Genomic DNA, 15,622 nt, shown 5'->3' with positions numbered 1-15,622 from the left:
CTGCAAGGCCCACTGAAGTGAAGGCCACATTCTACTACAGAGTGCTACGAACATGAATTGTGTAATTCAGTCCTGAGCACTTAATTTTACAATTCACCTATATGTGGAAATTAATGTGCTTTCTTACAACCAAAAAAATATCCTTCAAGCATCACTGTTCTAACTCAGTTGTAGAGTCCCTCTCTCTATCCAGAGCTATGATGAAAAGCTCTGGGGTAAAGGCTGTACAGAATAGTGTTATTACCTAGTTATACTGACTATATTAATGATACTTAATCCAAAACAGGCAAGTTTGAGAGTCTAGCTTAGCCTCAAATGGTCTAACAACTTCTGACTAAGTAACCCTCAAAGTCCCATTATCTGTGGTCAGCACACTTGGCAGTGAGTGTATCAGGCACGTGACAACCTGCTGTGAACAGAGGGTCTCTGCTGCTAAAAACCACCAGGTGCAGAAACACCTGATTTTAGTGATGCTTTAACAGTGCTGAAATACAGCTTTCAGCATCTGCTTAGTAGAGGCTGCTGTTAACAAGGCATAGTGAATAAATTTCAACTAAATAATGATGAAGCTCTTGAATTCCTTTTGCTGACTACTACTAATCAAATTATGGCATAGATGGATCTCTAGTCAGACTGTATATGTTGTTATTAAAAGAGGATTCAGTAGGAACATAAACTAAGTGCTTCATGATTCCACAGAGCAGAAAAGGAACAGGTGGTCCAGTATATGTGAGCAACTATACTCAGTAGCTTGTTTTTAGCTAATTAAGTAGTAACACAGGAGCCCAGATACCATTTACTTGGAAGATATCTTGTGTTCCAAGCAGCTTCACACTCGAAAATGTAACTAGGACAAGCAAAAAGACACAAACAGTCATTAAAAAAAAAAAAGCCCAAGAGTTTAATCAAGCATGAGAATCTTTGAGCTTTACTGAGGACTATCAAAGCATTGCCAAACAGGTAGTGCACACGTAATTAATTGTATACTGGGTGGTGCCAAAATTCAGGATTTATGTGTCTTTATTTGCAGACAATGAAGAAATCAAATGTGCAGTGAGAAGCAACTTCAGGCAGCCAAAAAAAACATTTAGCGAACATTCTGAACTGCAAAATGGTTCGTTTGACAAGAACTCTCTTCTTTACCAGAGTGCAATTTCTGTTTGGAGTATTCACTTGAGTATAAGGGCACCTGTATTGTTATGAGGCAAAAGCTTCTTACTACTTTATTTCAAGTGTACAAGAAACCAAGTGTCCTCATGACTAACCCAGCAGGGATTGCTGTACCATTTATGACAAGAGTTGGCTTACTAAAGTGAGCTGCATAAAAAGGTATGTTACATGCCTTGAAATTTACTGTTCAGATTCTCTCAATGGTTATAAAACCTGCTGAAGTCCAAAGGTGAAAACTCAGCATCTGAGTCAGGCGTCACAAGGGTATTTTTGTAAGGTATAGAATATAAACAGTGGGCTCCACATAGAAAATAAGACTGAGTAAGTCTGCAGGAATGAGTAGTTTGTAGTGACAACAATGAGCATTCTACTTAAATGTACCTGACAGTGTGTACTGAATCTGGAAGGTCTCACAGAAATTATGAATAATTTTTTCTGTTGAACATAAAACTGGAGAGATGTGGAAAGACAAAGAGCCAAAAAATGCAGGTAAAAGACATTTCAGAAGTAACATATGTTGCTCAGATTCATAGGATTGCAGAAGTATTTCACTCCAGAAAAATTAGATTTGAAGCACTGAATTTCTCTCTAGCATCAGACTCAAGAAGTTTTTTTTTAATATGCAAAGCATTTGATATTTAAAACAGACCAAAAGAAAAGGCACATGATGTAGACAGTGCTACTTCCTTGTTAAAAAAAGAAAAAAAAAATGCAGGAAGACACTGCAGCTAATGTGAAAGAGAATCAATCACCAGGAAGAAAAGTTGGCAGGAAGAACAAGGCAGCAAATTTATGATCTGTAGATATCATACATGGAAGATTCAGAAAGTAATCTCAGGAAGTGAAAAAATAAATAAATTAAATAAAAGGAAAACAATTAACTACACAGGGGCAAAGAATTCCAATAGACTAGCAGTATTAGACTAACAGTGAATCATTTGCCAAAATAAAAAGACCTATTCCAGTACTTGCACTATTTTACTCTAAGGAGGAGCTAAGAGAACATGTATTTTGCATCAGAAGAGACAAAGGAAAATTTCACTTTTATTTCATTTTCCAATAACTAAAATAGCACTGTTGCAATACTGGACACTCAGACTAATTGTCTACTGTTTTATGGGGCACACATAAACATCATGAGTCTTTATTTCCCTCAAACAACCTTTCTACTTCTTCCAAGGAAGGATTTTTTAGCTGTCACTCAAAGATAATAAATTCTCCATGTACCAGTATGCAATTCAGCTTATCTGTGTAGCTGACAGAGTTGGTTCTTAGTGTTTCAAAAGCACCAAAATACCTTCAGCCAATCAGTCTGTTAATCAGCCACCATTTCACACACCAAGGAGCAGCCTGAGGAAGCAAGCCTTAACATGCTAGGCTTTCTCCCAGAGAGAAAGTTCTAGGCTGCTACTGGTCCCATGGATGCTGTTTCCCAAAGAGATTTTTGCAATGGTTAGAGATGTATTCTGTGACCTACAGTTTCCATAGAGAATATCTGTGGGGCTGCCACTGAGGAAAAACAAAAGCAAACAAGTAACTTTTAGAAAAATTAACCACTAGAATCTCTGTTAGGTGAGCTCTTGTCCATGACTTATGCCATACCTTGCCAACTAAAGCAGGAATGTTCATAGAGTTGGTTGCAAATCCCATTCCATATGCCATTGCAGATTCCACACCTAGGAACCTGGCAACTAGCTTTTCCAGCTCCTCATGCTTGTCCAAGTTTCCTGCACATAAAACAAATGGGAAGCTCAGAGTAAGGAGAAGTTTTCACTATTGCTAAATTCTACAAAGAGAATTTCACCAACCAAGCTGTGCTTTATTTAAAGGCCCATAAGGGAGCACTGAAAAAACCCATATATGAAAACATAAGTAAGACTACTGCTGAGCAACATAAACTAAATCCAGGAAGTCAATTTGTCTTTGCTGAAGTAAAAGCTGCTTTATCAGTTAGACTAAAGTTCAGTGCTGAAACAATTAATGTTTTAAAGACCTGCAATCAGATACAGACTTTGAAATAAACATTCAGGGAACATACTATCATCCTCCAACTTACCCATCTCCTGCCTAGTGCTGCACACCCCAGCTCCATACTGGGACAGAACTTTAGCAGCTGCTTCTTGGCAAGCCCCAGTCTTCTGTGCAAACCCAAGGTAGTTGTAGGAACCCATATTTATGATGTCTTTTATCACTCTCCCTGTATATCTGTGTTTTAAAAACAGCACAAGTTAGGGCACCCAAAAATTTAAAAATTATCCACACCAGAAGATTATTATTTCACTTTCCTAGACTATACACTGAAATGTTAAAACTCAACAGAACCAACCATTAAATTATTTCAGTACTGTCTCTCATCATCAAACTGCAACAATCGGTTAAAAAGAATCTCTCCCTATCTTACAATCTCAAATTAATTCCCAGAAGAGTTTACATTTACAGGTGAATTTGCTATCACACATGAAATTGCTTGAGGCTTCTCAAACTATCTGTTGCTCTGACATGTTTCTCCCTCCATCCCAGAAACCATACAACCTTTCTTTCAATTCCAAAATAACATCTCTAGATCAATTAACTTGGCAGCCTCTCAAGCGGGATATCCTCTAACCACAGAAAGGAAACACATCTGGCACTTCTGTGCTAACAATACGTGACAAGGAGAATAAAGAAGAAGTTCAGCAGAAAAAAAAATCCATTTTAATTCTTTTGCCCTTGAAAGCCAAGAAGAGACCAAGTACTGTGCTGCAAACCTCTTCACATCAAACTTGTGATATGTCATTTCCAATTAGTAGAAATCCTTTATTGCATTTCTCTCTTTGTTTCTACAGACTACTTCATTTCTGACTCAAAACAATCATGTTAAATTCAGTTCAGACAGCAGCATTTACTTAAAGTGACAGAACTTCTCAATCAACACAAAGTCACAAGCAGCATGCAATCTAATGTATCCACACCAGGCTCTTGTCATCATGCACAAAGATATTAATTTTATTACAGCTGTATGCCCAGGAAACCGTAATACAGTAAAGTAACCAAAGGACTATATATAAATCATCACCTTGTGGCTAAATCTATTTCAAAATAGCAAAATTCATTGATTCAAGCTGCTAGAAAGCTTAAACTTTCATAATAAAGCTCAAAACCCTTTGCTTCTTTAACCACACAGCCTGCAACTTGCTCTTAGAGACCCTGTATTTTAAGACAGCTCTTGCAAGTGTTTTCTTCAATTTTGACTCACGTGAATGTCCAGTTATAGTCATGGGAAACTCTCTCCATCATGTCCACTTTGGCCCCTGGCACACTGCAGATTGGACGGTTCCAGCTGTCCCGAATGCGCATGTAGAGGTTTCTGTTGTAGAAATTTTCAAAGTCCTGGTACAATGGGACAAAGTCCTGAAACACATCAAAAGCACTCAAAGTAAAAGGAAAATATATATTACAGTAAAATAAGAGTAAGAGGAATAATTCTTATCTGTCATTCTGGTGCAATGAAAAATCTCAGGAAAACACAAAACGTAAAATAACCCCCTTCATTAATTCGTGGGCATATCATCTTTGCAGGCTGTGAGTTAAGCAGAGCAAGGGAACATGCAATGGCTTTTTGGCACCAAACACTGCTGTACTGAATACACAAAGACTTAGAAAACTAAGGTGCTCTACCATATTTTATTCTGTGCATAAGGAACGCATCTAATATAGCATCACTAGCATTATTTTACACATTACTATTAGAATCTTCCACAATTTTTTGTTTTCAATAGAAGCTAATAAGCTGCATTATGGTACCTCTCTTCTGCACAGCTTATCAACACTGAAGTCCCACATGATTTTTATGAATGAGCCTTTCCTGAATTTTAGCTTCCCTTCCAATGTTTTCCAGGAAAAGTAAGTTACTGCCTTGAATGGATAACACAAGAATGTCAAACTAACTGTGGCAGAAATGACATCTGAGCACTCAAGAACATTTTTGTCTTGCCCCATAGTCACAAGATTTCCTTTTTACTATTTAATTAAAGAAAATCTGACATTTAGTAGAGATAAGAATGCATAATTCATTTGCTTCTGTTAGGGGAAAAAAAAAATCACCACCTTTTTAATCATCTACAGAAGGAAAAAGTAGAAGTTATCACAAAGGTATGAGCCAGCCAAGCACTTCTTCCTGTTTTTCACAAGAAAACTGCAAACATTGTGATGGGAATTTTATTTTTGGTGACAGTATGAGAAAGACAGAGTATCTCACCAAGTACTGTAGTGTCAGACATTTGTACCACCGAAGCAAAACTGAGAGCATTTATGGCAGATTTTTAATAAAAACACAGACGCTTAAAAGCTCTTACTTACAATGCTTGCCTGCAGGAGGAGTACTTTTTTCACTACCTTCCTATTTTAATGATTTAACCACCTTGTCCTTGCGGTTAGGAGTAATGGACCATTTAGGTCCACACTTTGCATCCTCCTACCAGCAGCTGCACAGAAAAGACCAAGCCCAAAAATGCCAACTTCTATGCAGATACAGCTGCACCTAAACCCATTTCTGATCTGCCTGTGTCAAAAAGGCACAAAGATATTAATTTCCATCATTTCAACTCTGGAAAAACAATCCAAATTTAGCTAGCAATCACTCTTTCAGAGAATCACAAGTATGTCCTTTCTCAAAGACAGACAGTGGGAATAAAACTTCTAGGTCCTAAGATGCACAGAAGGGCAATTGTTTCTTCCACGTTCTTGTCCCAATTCATAACAAAAATCAAAATAATTACCTGCAATTGCTTCAAACCCTCTGCTACTCTGTTACTTGTAGAGGGGTGAGAGAAGTGAGACCAAAAAGAAACCCTGGCACATAAGAAGGTCAATACTTGAGAGATTGGTTAAATCTAATTATAAACTACTGAGATGCTTCTAAGTATTTTCAACTCCTCTTAACCATCTACACACAAGAGTTCAGCTTTGCAGCAGTTATCCAAGCACACCAACTATGTGAGCTGAGAAACAACTGGTATTTTAGCCAAGGTTCTTAGCTGGAAGGGGGAGGCTAGAAATGAGTCATCATACCAACTCAGGCAGGTATGCCTGGGTCCATACAGCCCAATCCCACTTCAGATTACTCATCAGATGAGTTTTCTTTTGAAACCCAAGCTGACAAAGCCAGAACAGTAACAAGCTCAACTGGTGACATAAGGAAAATCATCCACAACAGGCTGGCACCACCAGTATATGTAACACAAACATGATCTTAAAAGCCAGCATTAGAACTAAGTTTAAAGTTACTGTAGGTAGAGAAGTTCTCTGAACCTACTGGATTATGATAAAGAAAAAAATATGTTTTAAAAGTCAACAAGAATTCAAGGAATAAATTATGGGTAAGGGAATTAAGGTTTAATATGGGACACTAGCTTTAGTTTTTTGGAGATCAAGTTGTAGGATTGTAGTAAAGGGCTTTAAGTGTACGTATCAGCACACTGTCAACTCTGTTGTTATCTATACATATACTGCTCCCTCCAACAAACCATCCTCAGATAGGTCTCATGAGAAAGTTCCTTGGAATAGAGCAAGCAGGAAATGTTATTTTGGCATAATGCAAAAACGGATTGTCTTATTTCCTCAGTGATCCTAACCCCACTGAGGGGTTCTCATGACCCACACATCTGAGAATGTAAAAAACAAAGGGTAAGGATATTGTGCCTTTATAAACTGATACTGACTTTTGGAGTTTCAGAGCCCTCTTCTGGAGCTGGCATACAGGAGCAGATGGCCTGCTGGCTGGTTTGGGGGTTGGTTTGTTTGTTTGTTTACCTCCTCCATCCTTCTACAGTGTGGTATTCCAGATGAAGAGTAGACAGTACAACAAAAAGACCACTTGAATTCTTCATGCTAATTTTATGTTTTCAATCTTTGAACCAAAAAAAAAAAAAAAAAAAACAACACCACCTGGGGAGAAGGTAGGGATGAACTCTATCAATCCATACTTTTCCCCCAAGGGGCACTGGAAGAGGCTTCCAAGGGGAAGTGGTCACAACACCAAGCCTGACAGAAATTGAGAAGTTTGGAAACCCTCTCAGGCATATGGTGTGACTCTTTGGGATGTCCTGTGCAGGCCTAGAGGTGGACTTCAGTGCCATCGTGGGTGCCGTCCAAGTTAGCGTATTCCATGAGTTCAGATTTTTGACCCATGCAACCACAGGGCTCTACTGCAACAGTGTCCTAGAGCTGGAAGCAACCAGTACCACCTTTAAATCTTGTTATTGTTATATTCAGATCTTGCTATTTTTCTATCAAGTTCTCATCTTATTTCAGATCCAACACTCTTCCTAGCTGTAAGGATCCCTAAGAACATCAGTCTGAGATTAAACAGTTTCATTCAGAGGAAAAATATTCTAGGAATTGCTTCTTTGAGCAATCCTCTGAGTAAATAGAATCAAACGACTGCAACACTGGACCCAAAAGAGGGAGCAAAAGCAGATTTATGGAGCTAGAAAATCATAAACAGCTCTATTCCTGTCAACTTCAGCCTACAACACATCCCCTATTGAGGAAGATACTGATGAAGAAACTGAAGTACTAGTGGTCTCCCAGAAGCCTGAAAAGCATAGCAATTTCAATGAAAAGCACAGCCAGTCAAGGGAAGAATAAAATTCTCCCTTGGGGTGCAACACCTTCGCATAGGTGATTTGGGAATCCATTATTTCATCATACTCTAAATGAATATTGCAACAAGTGAAGGTCATAATGAGAGCTCTGTAGCCTTAGCCTTAGCTCAGGGCACAGGGACATGCAAATGCAGTGATTATGCTACTTTCAGAGCCAAGTTTTCACAGCATTGCACCTAAGTTAACAAATGGTGCCATGAGTACCAGCAGGGCTTATCTGCAATTCACCTAACGTGCTCTCTGATAACACATAACTGACTCTGAACAGAAATCCAGCAGACAATTGCAAAAAATTCCAGGCCTCTAAAAGGAAGCAGAAAGACTAGTTTCATCTCGCTGTTATGTGAGTCAAGAAAGTGGAGCAATACCTGTGGGTAGCCTTTGTATCATCAAGAGGCCCCTGATGAGCTACACAGGTGTGCTAAGACAACATTGAACAAACAACTCCAGTTTACTGCCCCTGAAATATTCCTACAGCTGGACTCCTGCGAACATGTGTTTGAAAACCCCAAATCCTAGCAACATGTTCTAGCTGGGCAAGCTACAGAGCATGAAGCAGTATATTAGAGAGTTACCAGCCCCATTTAGAGTCACTCCCAAACACAAAACATGGAAGGTAATCAACAGGCAAATCTGGGTGGAGGAAAGGTTAAAGTGATTTTCATCCTGCCTGTAAAATCCTGGAAGCATTTTGCAGATTTACTATATTTTATGACCAGACAGCACATTAAATTGGGTATGCATAAACTGATTCCAGGGTAACTGAGAATTGTTAATCTTGCCATTTACCCACGCCTAAAACACACCAGTAATGCTTCAGAGAGGATGTGCTACACAACACTGGTTTCCAGGAAAAGCTCAGCTGGATATATTTTAAACAAAGCCAAAACCCATGCAACTATTTCCTGGAAATCAGTACTAGCAAAGTCACCTTTTCACCCTTTTGTGTTTCAACACTGAGTGAATCTTAGGTTTTCTTGGAATCATTCATATCAATGCATGGCTCTAATAAATTCCAAGGAATTTACCTGCCATCAGAAACAGTTGCAATTCAAACCTGTTCAAAATTCTCCTCTGCTCTTTAAATTTGTTTGGTCCCTTGCAGTTTTCTAGTTATGATGCAGAGTAAGATTATACTATTAAGTGACAATTTAAGGAAGAATTTGCTCTACTGAAATAAACTGCCCTCCATGACAAGGAAAAACTGAGTCTTTTCCTTGTGTATAATACTATTTTGGACCTAAGTTTATGTTATGCTTTTAAATGTAAGCACCTTCAGAAACAGAGCACGGAAAATCCACATACTTCAATTTTGTGATTTTCAGAATAGGTTCATTCAGCCCTTTACAAAATACTTCCTCACACTACATAATTTTGTCATTTTTTTACCTATGCAACTACAAATTATTTCAAAAAGGTAAGGCTAATCCTTTTGCTTGATACTTAAGAAAATCATAAATAACCTATCTGGCTCTTGAGAATTTCAGTAATAAAAAATGTTACTTTTCACACAGAGGAAATATTCCCACAAATCAGCCAAAAACACCCCAGTGTAATCACAGGGTTTCTCTGATTTGCACTTATTAGTAACAATAAAAAGGTGAGTTTTGAGCCTTTTCTACACACTAGTACCTGCATTCCCTTACCAAAGGTGATTGGGCTGTCATCCAGCAGAGAGACTCAAATATTGGAGAAAATAATTTCAAAACAAGTAATTGAGCATACACCTCCACCTCCTGCACCAAAATAACCCCTGGCTCCCACACCAGACGTGCTGCAATGTGCTCTCATCAATTCATTTGCAAGCAAACAAAGCTTAAAACAGCAAAGGGTGAGGATAAGTACTGTATGTTCTAGACCTCACGTGACTGCTTTTCTATTTGTCTGATATCAGAAGCAGCTACTCCAAGCTAAGTGCTAGAGACATGATTTGGGGAAGTACACTAGGCTGAGATTTCCCCAACACCAAAACTTCATTAAACAGGATTTCCTATTTTTCATTCTTACGCAATATTCACTGGCACTTCTTATTAGCTCCATCCAGAGACATCCTATGTACAAAACAAAACCAGAATATGTGCATCTCCTCATGGAAGCTGTAACCAACACAGAAACTGAAAGAGTTTCAATTCTTTCAGGGCAAGATGCAATGTTAACTTAATTTATAAAAAAATTTTCACTCACTCATGTAAGAGCAAAGACTGCTCCCACAGAAAAGGGCTGTTGTAAGCAGTGATAACAGGACAAGCCTTTCATAACAACCGTGCAACAGAAATGTAACAATTACAGTATAGAGTAACTGCACCAACACTTCAGCTACTCCTTTATAATCCTCAACACCATGAACACATACCAATATTTAAACTTATTCTAATGTCTTGGTAGTTTTCTGCAAATGTTTTGACTGTTCTCTGCTGTATCAACTTCTGCTTTGTGTACAGAAAAATACAAAGGTGTCATGTTCTCAAGTGTCATAAACCAAAGTAGCTCAAAAGGCATCAATGAACACATCAAGTTTCAAGTTGAGATTTAGCCAGCATTTTTTAATCAGATATTTTAACTGTCAAAAGGGATCCAAGATTTTTACTTTCATATTCCAGAAGTCAGTTTTGGCAATAGTGTAAATTTAAACTCCTGTACTTTTAACCAATATGAAAAGCGTTCTACTCATTAAACTCCTGCAAGAATTCTGTTTTGGAATTTAGTGCCCTACTATGAATCTGCTTAATTCTACCTCACAATGATCACAGAAAGAAGCTACTGTGAGGTAATTTTAGGCACTGGTCCTTGGCTAATCTACTGTAAAAAGACATGCACTTTACTCCAGTGCTGTCTCCAAAAAAAGGCTCCAAAGAAGCCTTCCCTTTTTTAGTTCCTCCCTGCCACCCTTGATTATTTGTTTGCCTTACTGAGATGTCCTTTCTGCACCCTGGCATTTTCTGCTAGCCAACTGCTTGTGTGGCTGCACAGAGAACCAGAAATCAGCACCTGGAAAAGGAACTCCCTTAACATTTTGTAAGCCACATTGGCTCTCCAAAGCAGTTGAGAAAAACAGTTTGAGAGAACCCAAATCAGCAAGAGTAAGACCTTTGGAGACAGCTCACCAGCAGTCACACTCTTGTAAGAGGGGCCACATAAAGAGTTAGCAAGAAAATAGCTTGTGAACTTCATGTTTCCACAGTAGCTTCCTAAAAACAAGTAACTCCTGTGGGGAATAAAGATCTCTAAAAATAATTTACAAGTACTGAAAATCAGAATTATCCATTCCAGGCTAACTGCTGAAGCAGGCAAGACTTTTCACCTGGTAACAGAAGCTTTTGTGAATAGGTCATAACATGAATTAATTCTTTCTAATCACTATCAGTGAGCCACAAGTCAGTACCTCAAATTACTCATCACCTAACCTGCTTGTGTTCTGGACTCCAAAAGAATTTAAAGTAATATAGATTGTGCTCTTGATCTGACCCACAAGCTTCTCTTTGCAACTGCTTCAGATAAAGAGAATTAATGACATTTCTAAATCAAAACTCAGCCACCAGATCAGCAGCAGAAAGCCTCCCATTGGTGTGAAACTAAAACCAGAGCTTTTCTTTAAGTACTGATGCTGGAATATGCAGTCTCTCATTCCCAAACTCTTCTTTCTGCTGCTGGGGGATCTTTCAGTATGTTGACGTAACTGTTGATGCAGCTTTGCACTGAGACAGATGAGGAAACTACTCTGAGGAAAAATAACTCAAAAGAAAGATTATTTTTTTATGACACAGCACTACTTGTATAGTAATTGGGGCATCCAGAATACAAGGAAAAAACCAGAAAACTTTGAACACCACTTTTCCCCAAAGAAACACTCAAGTTTCAACCACATCATTTCCCATGAACATTATTTCCCAGTGGTTACCTTCTGCTCTTCTCTTTCTGTTGCATTTTGACACTTCTCAATCTTCCACTGCCGCATGAAATCTCGCAGATATCCAAAGAGAGTGAGAACACCATAGCCTACATAGGTCAGCACAGCAACAAGCATTGGTGTTTCTTCAAAAGCTTCATTGAAAGGCCTTTTGTATAATCCTCCATTGTGCACAATATGATTTATCTATAGTAAAAATTTAAAGAGAGGCAGTTGAGGTATTAATTGAAAAAAAGGCAGACATTTAAGAGGAGTCCCCAGCCCTGTGGTCAGCTATAGACTCTGCATCCCCCACCACTCAGCAAAAACTGCATCCAGCTAAGTTCAGCTATTACTGATAAACATGGCCAGCCTCCATTTATGAAGCTGCCAAATTGCTGATATAACCCAAGTCACAGTTACCAATCTAGGGTAGTTTAATCTAACATCTCATTAAAACTATTTAGTTTGCAAAGCTACATACAGAGCATTGCTCACATCTAGGCATACCAAAATGAAAAAATTGTCTTCACAAGTAACAGAACAGCAATGTGTTCCAGGGTTACTACAGAGAAAAATAAAATAGAACAGAATAGTTTTATTGATCTAAACAATATATTCTCAGACTTGGAAGCCTATATTAGTGTAACAAAACAGTTATAATCCACGTGTCTCTGTAGCTGTTAGCCTAAAGATGCTGACATAAACACTGTACTCATCCATGAGGCGGACATGACACCACAGACAAAAAAGTCATTGTATATAGAGTCTCAACACGGCATATATGTCAGCATACAGAACAAAGAATGGCTTTCTGCATAAAATCCAGAGTAAAAGTAATCTTGTTATTTACACGTCATCTGAAGGTAGGAGATTTACTAGCTGCCTAGCGCATAAACCAGGTCTATCTCAAGTACAATTACTAGAATATGTAATATTTACAACTATTACAGAAAAACTTAACAGCTACAGGGCAAATTCTCACCCAATATTAACACTGGGGGAAAAGATCATGGTTTTAACTAGACCACTTTTTGAAATTGTTAAGTTAAATATCAGATCTCATAAGTCAATGAACAAAAACATAGAAATCTAGCCATTAGATGCAAATTGATATCTGCATGGCTAATTTACAGAATGGCTGCACAATAATAGAATAGCTACATATGAAAGAACACTCTACAAGACATAAATCCCCTTTGTGCAGCATCAAATATATATAAAAATAAGAAATGTATTTCTTAAGATGTACTAATCAAAGAAACCTCAACACCTAGGAAAGAGATGAACCTAAATTCATCAAAAAAAGATAATGGCAAATAATTCCTGAGGGGTGTGAGCCAGCAGACTGAATAAAACCAGTTATTCACCTATGTCACTCATATTATCATATGGGAAAGTAAGGTAGAATCATAGTAACCTCTACAACTGTTGATGAATCAATAAGGCACACATACTTGCTGGCATCACCAGACACCGAATTATTTGGAAAGTGATATCTGCTCATCTCAGGTGCTGGAGCTAGTCTGTATTTTAAGCCTGTCATTAATATCATGAAAGCAAATTTTCAGAAGCAAGGGCCTGTTCTTAGCAATACAATTATGCTATAGCTATGCAGTCGCCAAGTATAAACAACAACAGCACCTTCCCTCCTGATAGTCATTTCTACCTCTTCCCTTCCTCTGACACAGCTTTAAGCACAGCAAATCCTTGATTTGGACACAACAGTTGTGGGGACTTAAGAATAGGTCAACGTATGGACCTAGCAGAGACAGAGCAGGAACTTCTCTTTTAGCAGCAGTGCTTAAAGGCAGATGCAGGTAACTAGCTGGCAGTGCTTTGAGGCCAGGTTTAATACTGAAGTATTGTTTTAAAAACACATCACATAAAGTGGTGGCTTAAGGTAGAAAATTACCATGGCTTTGGCACAAGTGTAGGAGCACTTGCTTACCACATTGCAGCTCAAGTGCTGGCAATTTAAGGCTTTAATGCAGGCTAAAGATTCACACACTATTCTCTTGATGAACACACCAGCCAAAGAAACTGCCCCTGCCCCACTCACTCCCACTTTGAGCCATCTGCACCAGCCTCCAACTAGAACAACTAAAGCAACTAAATCTGATTATCAGCATAGCATCCCTTCAACACTGAACTGATCCATGCTGGAAATATAATTGTCTGCAGAAGGTTATTCATTAGACCTTAATAGTCTTTACAGCACTGCTCCACAAAGTCATTTGATACAGCTCAGCAAACAAGAGGCAGCACTTTTGGAGAGAGAGGAGGGGCAGCAGCACCACGACAATCACAGAATCAGGGAGCCAACACTGCCAAGGAAAAACTGTGAGAGCCACCTACCTCTTCTCTATTACTCTCAGAATTGCTTAACTGTATCACTATGGCTCCTGTACACAAAACTATAGAATTTTTTTGCATCCAGGTAGAAGAAAGATCACACACTGCAGCTCCAACCACCACAGTTTCACAGCTTGGGGAATTACAAGTTGAAGTTTGCATCCTCACATTGTCAGATCAGACTGCGAAGAGCAGCTGTTCAGGAGCAAGCACATTACATACCTGCCACCTGTGCCTGCCTACCAGCAGCTGATCTCTGGATAATCAGACAGAAAACTGGTAGTGACTACTTCACAAATTACCTAGTATTGAATAACTAGAGATCACATCAAAGCTTCTAATGTCTTTCCCAGGTAACTGGAAGTTCATCTGGAAGAGATGAAAGACTACATCCTAAGATAAAGGATCTGAGGTTACCAAGCACCAAAAAGTAGTTACTAAAAAAAAAAAAACAACCAACTGAGAGACCCAAATCTATATGTAAACTTAATCACAATAAAACATACCAATTTTTTTCCAGGTCTTTGGAGGTGCCTCTGCTTGTAACAAATGCTAAAACTAAAAAAAATTATTTAATATGGTCAATCGTAACATGTCGCTAAGAAAGACTTTTTAGGAATACCTGTATTGATCCAATCCATACTCCAATCAATTTCACCTCTCAGTTTTCTTCTACCAGTGTGCTAATACATCTTAAATTTGCGTGTCAGCTACGATATCAGCTGAGAAGCTTGTGTTATCCTAGCTGAATCAAAAAAATTAAAGACTGAAAGCAATTCCACAAACTCTTCATGAAGCATATGACCATAAAAAAATCTCTAGAATTTGACTACAGAAGAGACATTTGTAGTCACATTAAATACAAGCCTATTTGTTTTTCCAAGAATGCCTTATAAATCCACACATAAGCCTTCAAATGAAGGCTTACAGGCTGCAAGCTCCAAAGCTGCTGCAAAAGAACAGCAATTTTAGTTCCAGAGACCAAGAAATAAGGTGGCTACACTTCAGTGCCTAACTTCCTTTTATTGGGAGGAAAAAAGGTGTGGAAGATTAAGACTAAGACTTTTATGATTTCAACAAGCTTTATGATCATAAAGTGAGCCATGACCTTTGAAGTAGAATACACAGCATACCCAAGTATGAAGAACAGTCAGAGTTCACTTAAACACATGGATCAAAAAAGTAACGTGCATGCTCACCTACAACTCTCTTTCCTGTACTGTGCAGAATACATGTATGCAGAAGAGCACCATCACATTAAGGAACTCAGCTGCAGGACAATCAGAGAGCACAACTCATCTGGTTACAGAAGACAGCAAAGAACCAGCCACAGGTAATGCCTGTGTTGGGCCAAGCTCTTGGCAAAACAAACCACATGAAACAGCATTGTAGCAGTTACTGAGCTGCAGCAGCATCAAACAGCTACTGCTAGAAAGGGCTACACTGGTCTAAGCAGAACACATGAGAGTCTGATGATAATCACAGACTGTACTGAGTTGGACCCTGAGATGGACAAGGACCACCAAGTCCAACTCCTGGCCCTGCACAGCACAACTCCAAGAGTCAC

The 15,622-nt window shown here is 38.7% G+C and overlaps 1 protein-coding gene across 1 annotated transcript in view; it reads right to left on the bottom strand.

Annotated features, from left to right (window-relative positions):
* The window catches only part of SPTLC2 (serine palmitoyltransferase long chain base subunit 2), a 70,269-nt gene that overhangs the window by 47,170 nt on the left and 7,477 nt on the right, over positions 1-15,622 (bottom strand). Inside the window, exons 2-5 of the mRNA XM_084208047.1 lie at positions 11,713-11,907; positions 4,406-4,560; positions 3,227-3,375; positions 2,773-2,897 (exon numbers count right to left, since the gene is read on the bottom strand). Of these exons, the coding sequence (XP_084064173.1) occupies positions 2,773-2,897; positions 3,227-3,375; positions 4,406-4,560; positions 11,713-11,907 (624 nt within the window). The remainder of the gene's footprint in view (positions 1-2,772; positions 2,898-3,226; positions 3,376-4,405; positions 4,561-11,712; positions 11,908-15,622) is intronic.

The sequence above is a fragment of the Fringilla coelebs genome, assembly GCF_963513975.1.
Source record: "Fringilla coelebs genome assembly, chromosome: 6".
NCBI lineage: Eukaryota > Metazoa > Chordata > Aves > Passeriformes > Fringillidae > Fringilla > Fringilla coelebs.
Note: the sequence above shows the minus strand (reverse complement) of the source record. Positions and strands in the feature narration are given on the sequence as shown.